General features: G+C 39.8%; 1 protein-coding gene and 1 long non-coding RNA gene across 3 annotated transcripts in view; one reads left to right on the forward strand and one right to left on the reverse strand.

Moving 5' to 3' along the window:
- METAP1D (methionyl aminopeptidase type 1D, mitochondrial) overlaps positions 1-1,707 on the reverse strand; it is a 49,919-nt gene extending 48,212 nt beyond the window's left edge. Inside the window, exon 1 of the mRNA XM_067299062.1 lies at positions 1,658-1,707. Coding sequence (XP_067155163.1) covers positions 1,658-1,706 — 49 coding nt within the window. The 5' untranslated portion in view covers position 1,707. The remainder of the gene's footprint in view (positions 1-1,657) is intronic.
- Positions 1,708-1,797: 90 nt separating this feature from the next.
- Positions 1,798-12,639, forward strand: part of LOC106499261 (uncharacterized) — a 32,107-nt gene continuing 21,265 nt past the window's right edge. For both annotated transcript variants that reach the window (XR_010884584.1, XR_010884583.1), the window contains exons 1-4: positions 1,798-1,877; positions 3,652-3,812; positions 9,231-9,293; positions 10,480-10,605. This is a non-coding gene — a long non-coding RNA (uncharacterized lncRNA). The remainder of the gene's footprint in view (positions 1,878-3,651; positions 3,813-9,230; positions 9,294-10,479; positions 10,606-12,639) is intronic.

Raw genomic sequence — 12,639 nt, forward strand, 5'->3', positions numbered from 1 at the left:
TGCAAAATTCAGGGTTAACTACACAGAAGAGGCCTTTATAATTTCAAACTTGTTTCAAGACTGTTGGATAGAATAAAACATAAAAGTACAGCAGAAGATAGGACTGCTAACACAACAAAAGGGACTGAGCTTCTGTTATGTCAGCTGCATTATGCTTTAGCTAAAAGCATAAAGCATTCAGTTTAATGTTTTATTTACAGTTATTCTGGGTTCAGTCTATGCTCTATTATTGCAGTAAGTATTTAACAGGCTTTCAAAAAAAACCAAACCAAACCAAAATCCAACAACACAGCTTACAAGTCTTTCATCAAGATCATTGCAAAGTATTTCTTTCTGTTCACACATTTAAGATTCAAGCTCCTTTACCTTTGATGAGCCAATGACAGCTTTACAACAGAAGTTAAAAAGAAACGCTCAAAGAATGGTACGCCCCAAAGAGCTTCCAATCTAATTTAACACAAGACAATACAATATTGAGAAGGAATGAAATGTAAATAACATTACACCAATAAGATTATGCTTTTTTTCAGCAAAGTAGATCATTCTTTACAATCACTCCTATGCCAGTAATAAGTCAATAAACCACAGAGGGCTGATTCACTTGCGAAAGGTTACATGGTAGAAAGAGTGCTCTTAGAAGGCCCTTAAAGTACGAGAGAAGCAGGGTCCTGAAAAGCCATGATGTACGCAGAAGTGGCAACATGTAGGAAGTTATGGAGCCGCACGCTTCAGTGCAAAGTAAAGGTCAACATATAAATAGGTTGGTAGGAGAAACCTATATAATTATGTCAATTACCTTTTTTGTCAAACATATAACAGCTAAAATTATTACAGCAGAACTAGAGCAAAATACTTTCATGGCTTATCCATACCATATATACTTCAGAACTTTACATCAGTATTAAGACCACATTATCTTATCCTGCTCAGACTTGACTTAGATGGGTAATAGAGCCAGCTCTGCCTAAATTTCTAGCACAGTGAAAGTGAACAAGTATTAATACAAACACAGGCTTGAAAGTTATCATGGGGCAGAACTGGATCCTAACGTAAGATTTTCTTCCTGTGTACAGTGTCTCTCTGGAAACAGCAAGTTGGCTTTGCCTCTATTTGTACTATTTCACAGCCCGTTATTCCGAGGGGGTGGCAGAATAAAAACAGACCCTTTTGTTTTACACTTTCCTGCAGCACATACTTGGAAGTTTTACTTTGTGTGCAGACCCCCTCCTGAGGCCTTACCTATTCTGGAGAGCCAAGCGAAGTTCCTTGCAACTCCGCAAGCTCGCCCGCGCTGGAGGAGCGCAGGGACAGGCGCAGCGGCAGGGGCAGGGGCAGGCACAGGGGCAGGGCTTTTTTCACCCGTGCCCCCTCAGACTTGTTCTCCGCACGTTTGCAGGCGCAGAAACTCGCTCTCACTAGTTCTCCTGGTAGCTGTTTTCTAAGACTTTTTGCTACCGCTAGAGAGTTACAGCTGCTCCACTAGCGGAGCGAGCCGGTGGTGGATTCTGGGGAGGTTTTCTGCTCCTAAATTGAAAATCAAGCCCAAGCGCAACAGCGTTGCGGCGCTCCCAGTGCCAGCGCGGGCCTTCCGCGAGGGCGAGGGGGCAGGAGAAGGCCCGCGGCCCCGCGCAGGCCGGTGGAGGGGGCGCGCACTCACCGCCGCGCCGCAGCACGCTGACAGCTCTAGGCGCCGCCATCTTGGCCATGTGGGGCGGGATCACGTGGCCGCGGGCGCGGGGGAGGGGAGCGCGCGGGGATGGCGGTTGGTGGGAGGGGGGGCGCCGTGCGCGCGGCGGCGGCGCGGGCCGTTGGGCGGGCGGCGGCGCGGCCGGAGCCGTTGCGCGCGCGCCGCCTCAGGCAGAGGCGGGGGCCGGCAGGTAAGTCCCGTCCCGTGGGGTGCGGCAGGTGCCAAACGGGCCACTCGTGGCCGCCTGGACCGCGCCCGAGCCCGCGTCTCGGCGGCAGGTGCCCCGCAGGGGATGGCGGCGGAGGCCGGCCCGTGTCACCTGCGCAGCCCGGCTGCGCCTCGGCTGTGGCGGCAGCGCCCCCTTCCCGCCCCGCTGCGCCGGGAGGCAGCGGCCTGGGACGCGCCGGGCTCTGCCCCAGCCCCTGGGGAGCGGCTCCGCAGACCGCAGCCGTCACCTGTGCGGCCGCCGGTAGGCGGTGAGCTACGGCGCCGAGGTGGGCGGCTCGGGTCGTGCTCCCTTGAAGTGCTGCGGCGATGCCCCTCCGCCGTCTCCGAGCTGCCCAGCCCTCTAGCCAGCTTAGCTCGCCCGGGGACTGTGCTCCTGGTGGTGGTCGCCTTTTCTTCCATAGGTTCCCGTTGTAGCATTGGGAAGTTGAGGCATAAATGACAGATTCTCATCATCCTTCCCGCGAGAGATGGCGGTGAGGCAGCACTTCCTGAAGTGGGACTTGTTGTTTCGGAAGAGTTGTGACCATGTCATTTTGCAAATGCTGGAACTACCTCATAAATTTTTTTCTTTTTTCTTTCTGTCTGTCTGTCTGCCTTTCTTTTCACCTGTATGTATTTTTTTATTCCATTGGAATAGAACCGCTTTTATGAGGAAAAAGATCAACTACTCTATATGAAATAAGTTTTTGGTGTTGTATTTGTGTAGAAGCCTATGCAAAATCTGAAAGATAAAACTTAAACTCTAAAGCTCACATGCTTTTCTAGTTCAACTCGTTGTTTCATCTACACAACTAAACTTCATGCAAAGACCTAAAAGAACAAACCTTTCTAGAGAGCAGCATCTTTCCAACCTTTTTTTAGTACCAGTATCTTACCTTAAAAAAAATCCAAAGACTGTCTTATGCAGTGTTGCTCTGGTTGGTTTCATTTGCAACCAAACAAAAGTCAGATTAAACTTCTAAAGCCCATTTGTTGCTTTTATTTTCCATCATTTTGTTTCCTTGCTTGCATTTGGCTTATCTATATGAACCTTTTTTTTAACACATTTTGCTGTTGTTTTGGAAATTATGTTCTTATGGCTAGTGCATGATGCAGAGTTTGAGAAACACTGTTACAGGACACAAATCAAACAGCTGGCAGGCAAATACCAAATCTAAAAGAATCAAATTGCCAGATGAAAGAATGAATGGAATGTATTAGGGTAGTAGTTTCAAGAGCAGAGGGAGAAAAACAAAATGTACAAGTAATCCTTTCTCTACACACACTATGTGTGTACACACATACAGGTAACTAGTGAGAAAAATCTCAAATGAGAAGAGGATGACTGTTTATGTCCAAATTTATTTATCTCCTGGTATAACCATTATTAGTCTTTAACTATGCATCTACAAATTTTATAATTTAGCTAACAAGAATAGGCTCAAACTCCAAGGCAGGTAGGAACTCTGATGCTATTTACCCTCACCTACTCTGGAAAAAGCCTGAAAAATGTATGAACTTAAAACTTACACTGTGTGTATTTCTGTCTTTAAGGAGCAGATTCCAGGAGTCCTCTGCTCAAAAATTGTGCTACCATCCTCTCAATGGTCCTGTATAGATATTGCTAGCAAAAATGCGTCTTTTAATCAACTGCCACAACTCAAAAGGCAGCCTATCATATAACTTATAGCCAGACCAGATAGTAGTGTGAAGATCAATACAGTATCTTGTACTGCCTCTGGATCCATTTCTTACAGCCACATTCTGCACCAGCTGACGTGTTTCATCATAGTTTTTCAATGGGGGGAGGAATGACAAGATTCTAACAGAAGAAAAATAGAGCTAAAAATAAAGGAAGAAGTGGCATTCCTAAGCTGCCTAGTGACACTCTGTGAGCATCACTACCCACTGGTGAGAGGTATGTACACATTTGATGCGCAGAGCAGAAATGAGATATGTCTTCATCTTTTTCCTAAATCTAAAGCATAGTATGGTCTTTCAGGAGTTCAGTCTTGTTAAGCTTGGTTTCATCCTATTTTTTATCTTTGCAAGGCTTTAGGAATGTAAACACCCAACCACTGGTTCTGTGAGAAAGCTGCAGTGTAAAGCAATCACACATTATTGTTGTTGTTTGGCATAAGTAACTACATATACGTTGGAGTGGGTCTGCCCGTGCGTGCCTAAAGGGAAAGCAAACTTCACATAAAAGTAGCTATGGATGATGAGTATTTCGCCGTCATCTTTTCCTGTCATTAAAGGAGAGAAACAAAGTGCTCTAAGGGAACCTTATATATGAGTCAACAAGTATCTTCTAGTCAGTGAAATCAGAGGCTACTGTCAGAGAAAGTAAGTGATCATTTGGCTTTTGTCTGTTGCTGTAGGACCAGAATTTGATATTATAACTAAGCCTGAAAAAAAAAAAGCCAGTTGATGGCATAAAAAAATGCAAGAACTGGAGACAATACTAGATCTACTCTGCTACCACATTTGTAATTACCTTGCCCTTAAATGTCAGGTTATTAGACTGGACTGATTTTCTTTTGCATATCAGAAACCAAGAGGGGATCAACAGACTTCTCTGCTGTTTTATGTTCCAAGAGAACAACTGTTCTGCAATTCTTGCAATCTCTGGATGAATCTTAAAGTCTAGCAACAAAGTCATTATTCGGTGGTCTTTAATTAGTGCTTAGATGAGGATTTTCTCCTTGTACTAAGAAATAAAAATACCAGATTTGTTAGGGACTTTATACCAATATAATGAGAACAAATCTTATTTCAAAAAGGAGAAACCCACCATATCTTAACACAGTAAACCTAAAGAATCATACTCTCCTGAGTTCCAGTTCTGTTATCAAAAGAATATATGTTATTTTTTCCCCTTGTTTATGTAATTATCTTTTGTTCGCATCTGTCAAATCTTTTGAAATGTTTAAGATGGTCAGTGATGTCTCAGGTTGTCCTGAGCTTCAGGTTGAGAGGCAGCTTGGAGAAAGTACTTTGAAACTCAGGGTCCTTTGAACACATCTTTGTATTATGTTCTTCAAGGAGAGTCTTGCACATTTTATCTTACTTAGATTTGCTCTGTACTGTCAGGTAGCATCTTGATTCCCCCCCCCCCCCCCATGATGTTGGGCGGGCAGATATTAAAATAAGCAAAAGATGTGCTAAGGAGGGCATAAAACTAGGCTTTTAAATATAAGGTTAAAAAGAGTTTGTAACAGTGTATAACACAACAGAGATATGCTTTATAAATACATAAATCTTATGTAGAGCAATATACAAACATGCTTCTAGCAATTGGATACTTCTGAGGTTGCTTAGAGTTTATCTAAGATTGTCTCAAAAGGTAATTTTGTTCCACAGCAGTTTATACTGATCAGGCTGTTGCTGCTTGGGTCCTGCTCTAATCACAAATAGGTGTCCTTATACCAGCACTGGTGTTCATCTGATCCGTGGTGAGATAGTTTGGAGTCCTGAACTTGCAGAAAACTAGCTCTACGGGAAAAAAGTAATTTATTTTCTCCTAGTTTAGTTTTTCTCCTAAACCATTTAACGTTGAGACCAAATGAATGCCAGTGCTGGTGCCCAGGAAAGTGCACTAATGTGTGGCTGGTGGCCTGGAATGTGGCCCCTTTGATTTAGATTGGCTTTAAGTGCTGTGGAGTGCATTCTTAATCGTGACTTGTTACTGCCTACCTACTAATAAAACAAATGCAGTGATTCATATCTTCCCCTTTTCTGCTCCTGGCTTCATGGTCCTATGCACTCCCTTATGCTGGTCCTGGAACTCAACTGATGTCTCGGTAAGCCTCAGTGTCTCAGTGCGATAAACTGGCTAAAGCCAGTCCGTGGCATACTCTTGTCTCTCTTGTCTAGCTGTTGTTTGGTTTGCTTTTTTTTCCCAGAATAGTTTTTGCCAGTTTAATGAGCTGAATTGGCTCACTGAATAGTGAAATACAAGGGAAGCGGAGGAGCGTGTAGCTGGGAGTGGGGACTGCTTCTGTCAACAGCAGCAAGTTGGTAGATTGGCTCAGCAAGTCTTGCTGAAATGCATTCTCAGAGAAGATATGCAGAAACAGGAGAGTGTGTAACTACAGTGAGGCAAGCTTGGGTCTCCGTCTGTACAATTATGTCTTCTAATGACACATGAAGTTCTCATATCTCTATATAGATAAGCATTTGATTTTTTTATACTTTCAAAGTGAGCAGCAAGCATTGGGAAGCTGCTCTTAAATCAGTGATACAGAATGTTTACAAATAGACAAAGCTTATACTAAATTGTTACATCACAGCTGTAAGGAAAGTGAAATCACATATTTACAGTTGTTATCATGTTAAACTCATTCCAGGTAAAGATTTTATCTTTTCCATGAAACTATGAGAGTCTAAAAAGCACAATTGTATATATATAGTTTTGAGAAAGGCTCAACTGGAAGAAAGATAAGCATTAAAAAATAACAGATATTGAACATGTAACACTTCCCTTATTATCATACCATATAGAAATAAAAAAGTGGATGTCAAACTTTTCCAAGCTGAACTAGATTTCATATGTGTTCAATTTCTTCCACTCAAGCTGTGCCACAACCTTAAAAGGAGCATATACCTCTTATTTGAGGAATATTTACAGCAGTACCTATTCTTTAGTAAATAAAGCAAGAAGTTAGTGCTACTGTAGAAGAAATAGCACACAGTTCTGCTCCTGCTATACCTAGATTTTTTGCAATGGCAAAGAGGGAATTCTGAAATACATATTCCCAAGGTCTTGTCTTTATTATGTCATTACCTTAGATTCCTTCAATTTGTGTGCGAGTCTTCTATCTGAAATGAGTTTTGAAGAACTGAAGGCAGAAATTTTTCTTCCCCTTCTCTATTTGCTTCTCTAAATTGGAGAAGTAAAAACATTTTGAACATGGAAATCTGGGAATTGTTTGATAAATGATACACTTGCTTGTTCTATTATTGGTCTAAAAAGAAGTCCAGATACAGAGTCTGTAGTTCCATTTCTTGCAATGACTATTACCAAAGGCTTCAGCACAAGGTACAAAGAACATAGTGAATACTTATTTGAATGAGTAGTTTTGAGTAGAGACTCTGATTTGTATTATTATTTTTTTTAAATTTAAAAGATTTGAGTGACAGGGAGGAAAGCCCATTCCTACAATTTTCACTCCTTAGATATAAACCAGAATGACGGTAGTCAGGGTCCCCTGAGCAGAGCTTGCATCTATTTGTATTGCTTTGTGTAGTAGTCTTCCATTTTTACTGGCTGCACTAAATTTTTAGCCTCACAATTCCAATTACTGCTACCTGTGTGGCTAATACCCTTTTGTAAATGAAATATTTTAATAGATAGAACTCATGGTTTGATTGAAATCTTTCTGATCATTGGAGAAGAACTAGCAGTGAAAAATTACTGGAAATGTTGATGTCATGGGAAAAAAACCTTGTTCTGCATGATTTTTAGCTGCATTATTTGAGACAACTGAAATAGCTGCAACACATACTTGCTTATGAGATACCAGATTTTAATATTTTTCCATGCTGTTTTTTTTTCAGCTTCAAGTCCAAATTATCCTAGCAAGCAATGTTTCACAAAGCAGTAGTGTTAGAGAATAATATTTTGCAATTCGAAAGCCTTGATTCCAACCTTTTAGGTGATAGGCGTACAAATATAACACGTATTTCTAGCTCTAACAGTTTGATACTGATGAAATCAGGTCATAACTGACACTGGGAGAAAAGGTAAAATGGTAAAATCTACAACATAAGATTTTCAAGCCTTCTAGTGTCTGACAATCATACAATATGATAAAGGATAAGCATAAAGAGCAACAAAGTCTCAGTGAGAGACAAAAAGGAATTGAAAAAATGATCTATATAAGCAGACGTAAATCCTTCGTATAGACATTGTGGGCTGCTTACCCTCCTGCTGATATTGCAGAGAGAGACAATAGGTCAGTCTTGAATTGCCTAAACTGCCACATAGCAGCTTTGTGTGTTTCTTCATAGGAGGCATGGACATTTGCTGCCCAAGCTACTGCTTCAACTATATAGGCCTTTATTCCCAATATTACAGTGGTTTAAGCATCCTTCAAATCCTGTAACTTCAAGTAGCTTGCCTTCTCAGTTTTGAAATTATAGGTATTTTTTTATTTCACATTATTTATTGTTGAGCTAATTGTTGTTTCCTAGTATCTGAAGTAGGTAACGTTTATGTTTCAAAATACATCAGGGGAAACAGTTTGATCTTGGTTTCTAAATATAAGCAGTTTTCAGAACTTGATTTACCTCTTAGGATAATATTTCAATGCACCAATAACGATCATGCAGGCTAGATTTGTTCACAGTCATTCTATGTCTCTGCTCTTTGCATGTTTGGATGTTTTATGCCTATGTGCAGTGCAGCTTTTTCTTCTATTAAAAAGAATGCATTTAGTTGGGTAGTAGGTATATGGGCCTGGGAGAAGTGGAGCTCTGAATAACTTCCTAGCTGTGGTTACATATCCAAAAAGGCTGCAGAGCCTCAGTTGCTGCATCAATCATCCTTTGAGGACTGCTAAGAGAAAGATACAGAAGAGAGGCAAGTTGTCTACTGGTATAAAAACATAGGAATATAAAATTCATCGAGGGAACTTAGTTCTCTGGCCCAGGTAAAATTGAAAGTAAGAGAGATTAAAAAGACAAATACATTTTGGGAGTACCAGGTTGTGGAAGTGACAGGGTTCTGTGGCGATTCCTCATGGAATGTGGCAAATACTGAAATTATTGCAAGCTGTGGAGCTGGGGGCATTAAGTGCTGCAAAGGTTGATTAGCCAATTCTCAGCATAGTTTCTTTCTGGTTTTACACTCGCTTTAAAACATCTCTAACTCACTACCTGAAGCATGGGAGAATAGAATGGAGTGCTTCCTCATTTTGCTTTGGTTAGTCCCTCTTAAGGCCCTGTCTATTTAGGGCTGGCAGAAAGGCAGAGGAATCGCTTTTTATTCTAGGAATATTTTGTAAACAAATATATAAAAGTATGTTTTAAAAAAATGTTTAATGAGAGTTTCAAAACCAATATATTTTGCAAAGAAACAAGTTGATCTATTTTTATAATTGGTGTTGTAAAATTCCACATTGTTGCCCCATAAGGCAGAGCAGTTGTTAAATGTCTTTCTCAGAGCCTATTTAGTTGGCTGTAAGGGATAAGATTTGACTCCTGATTTTGCTAAGATGGAGCATTGTTGGATTATCAGGCAATACAGTTAGAATGAACTTCTTTCATGTCCCCTCCTTCTAAATATTTGAATTATAGTGTTTTTAAGAAGTATTCCTTTCTTGATCTGTTTTAGGCACTTACAGTGTCCTCCACTGTTGCAGAGGAAACATGGATCTGTTTACTTAGGACCTCTCAGGTAAGCAGAGGAATTGGTTTATTCAAAAAATATTTAATTCTTTTTACTAAACTTTTTATTATAGATAGTCTCACCTCTTTCAATGTCTTTATAAAAAAATCACTGTGAAATAAGACATTGAGATTTTGGATTTAATATATTTGTAGGTTCAAAGGAAAAACTTTCTAACTCATAGCTCTGCCTACTACCTGATACCTCACAGTCAAGCTACATTTTCAGGCATCATCATTAGAAAAAAGCCATGCTGCCAAAAACTGCTGTATTCTTGGAATGGCACAACTGACAATAGCTTTGCACAGAAACAAAATTTCTTTCTATCAAGGGAACTAGATCCACAGTTCTGAAGTTACGTCATTAATTTTTCTTAAAATGGATTCACTGTTGCTGTGACTGTATTTTTAAGTGATGGAAGGATAGAGCAGCAGCTTGAAGCATATACAATGAAAAACTTTAAATATACTTTCAGATCTTAATAATGTATATGCTGAAAATTCATGAGTATTTTGAATGCACCAAACTTTAAAAATGCTGTATCAATATGTGGTGGTGCAAGTTTCACTTGATCTTTGAGTGAAATGACTAAGGAATCTGGATTTAGTCAAAATGGAGAAAAAAGCCACACAGGAAATTAAATAACATGAACCTATTATTAGTGTTTGCTCTAAGTTCCTGTTAATAGGTAGTAACTCAAAAGAAGCACAATAGCAGCTTAAGATAAGAAGCCTTGGATAACAGATGATGTATTTGAACAAAAGTCATTTATAGACAGGATTATTTTAGTGCCATATTGTGCCCAGACTGGAAGAGGACTGTAATAGTGTTCAGCTTCAGCTGTCTAATTCCTGCACTCCTATTTGCTAAAATGTACAGATGAAAAGCAACTACGAAGTCTAGGTGTTCCTGCATCTGCTAACAAATCCACAATATTGGATATTCCCCCCTACAGTATCTCATTGCAAATCTATGTAGACAGTTGGCATTAGTTCCCAGGTCCTTTCTCAGCATGCAATTCAAACAGTATCAGTGATAACTGTGCTATTTTCTATAATACATTGAGAAGTATTTATTTAAATATAGTATTAGGTCCCTGTTCCTAATTATACTAATACAGGAATATAAACAGGAGTTATGTAAAAAGAGGTGATTTACAATATCAAACTTCTTATTTCATAAATACGACTTGTAGGACAGTTGGAGTTGCTGCTGTATGCACTTCAAAGACAAGAATCCTGCAGCTAATTTGTAGGTGAAATTTGTGACTGAAACCACTGAAAACTGTGGAAACAAGTATCTGGACTGGCAAGTCAGAAAGGTAAGAGTGTATCTAGTAACATCTACTAAAATCTGAGTGTTTAGTCAACTTTACCATTAATGCTTAATCTCTAAAATGTTAGTTCTAGCAAACATGCCCCAAAAGTCTGCAGAAATAAACTGTTAGACATGCTGTCCAAGTAATAGTGTCAACTAAACTATCGCTGTTCTCCAGCTCTTAAACCTCACCTTTATACAAACAATTATTGTTTCTTTTGCTCTGCCAAGGGATAGTCCAGACACCTCTTGGACCACTTCAGGCAAAGTCAGAAGGGCTAGTTTAATTTGCTGATGAAGGTAGTTTCAGATAATTAAATCAATTAACTGTAATGGATTAGGGAGTACTCACAGTGTCTTTCCTGGCGCAGTACTGTAGAAGCTGTAATCTGCTGCAGGATAGCAGAATTCAGTTCTAGATCTCTAAGAGGCTGTTTATTCACAGCCTTGATGCCCATAATTAGTAGCAAGACAGTTCCTGTAAACCAAGTCATAACTTTTGTTGCATACAGATACATCCCAACAGTTGAGAATGTTCCAGATGTACCCAGACCATACCGAAACAAGAAACCACGCTGAAACTAGGGGATCACTACTAATCACTAGGGGAACTGGACTCAACAGTTCAAGCAACTCCTTCAACATTGTTAACGTAGAAGGAAAAAAACCCAAAAACTAATAGGTTATGAAAGGATTAATCTACCCTAACCAATGTGCGAGAGAAGTTACACTATTTGTCTAAGAAAAGTGATTTTTGTCCTTTTGGCTCAGTAGCTTCTTCCATATCCATTCCCCACCATCAATTAAATATGACAGCCTTTACTACATCTAACATCAAGTTTAGGTCTCATGTTATTTCTCATTCCTTTTGGAGCATCCATGTAACTTGGAGATGATAACAGCCACATCTTCTTTCCCTTTCCACATCTGGTACTAGAGAGAAGAAAGGAGCAGAATTGCCAGACTCTTCCAACTTTCCATTCCCTCCTGTGAGAAGAATAACTTAGAGAGGAAAAGTACTGTCAATCACTATAAATGAGCAAACAGCCCATCAAGGCTGTTTTTTCTTGTTAGTCCTACAGTTTCTTAAAAGGCTCAAGCTTCTTGCATTTCATGAGTGGCTTCAGCCTCAGTAAGGCAAAAGACTAAGCAGTGTTAGCATTTAACATCTTCAGCAGACTTCCCTAGAGGCACAAGTATCCTAGTTCTCTGTGCAGAAAAAAAAAAACAAATTAAAGCATAGTTCAACTCATCTTTGCTTCTTCTGGGTTATCACCAGCACTTGGAACATGTTTAACAAAAAAACGTTACTTCAGTTTTACTACTATAGTCAGAAGAGGCCTGAGGTTGTTTGTTTTAATTATTAATGAATATCATAGATTTGGATACTATGGATAGGTGAGACCTATGGTATCACACAGGTAAGAGGTCCTAGCCAGAAGAGTGAAAATTTCTAAAAAGGCTTTAGTAGAAAACACAAAAAAAGTTTTAAACACTAAGAAAACATTACAGTTTTTCTTCACATCATAATCAGATGTTTATAGAGAACTGTCAATCTACAGATCTCAGTTATGAAAGCTGGACCTGAAACCTTTAGGCCTATTAACATGGTTAATCATTTTCAGTGATCCTAATTCAAATGAAGTTCTCTTGGCTATAGGGCAAGGCAGTAAGTTTTAAAGTCTGAACCACAGTGTGCAATGGATCACTGAGGGAGAAAAGAGACTGGATTCTTAAGACAACTAATCTGAAGCCCAAGACATAATAGCAAAATAAAGTCAAGAAACTAGATGTAGGCACTTGCTTCCTTACAAGTTTGTATGTTTTGTATGCTAGCTAAAGAAAGAGTACTTTTGGAGTCCTTAAAGTCTTGGCTGTTTCCTCAACTGAGATACTTCCCTGAAATAACCACCCTGAAGTGATCAACCTACAAACTTTGGGATCTGAAAGATATGCTTAAAGTCCTTTAAAAGCTGGATTAGAAGGGGTCCTGACAGCTAAATGCAGCAGGATCCACTTATAAGTAAGGGTAAAGAGC

Source organism: Apteryx mantelli, chromosome 6 (genome assembly GCF_036417845.1).
Source record: "Apteryx mantelli isolate bAptMan1 chromosome 6, bAptMan1.hap1, whole genome shotgun sequence".
Lineage (NCBI taxonomy): Eukaryota > Metazoa > Chordata > Aves > Apterygiformes > Apterygidae > Apteryx > Apteryx mantelli.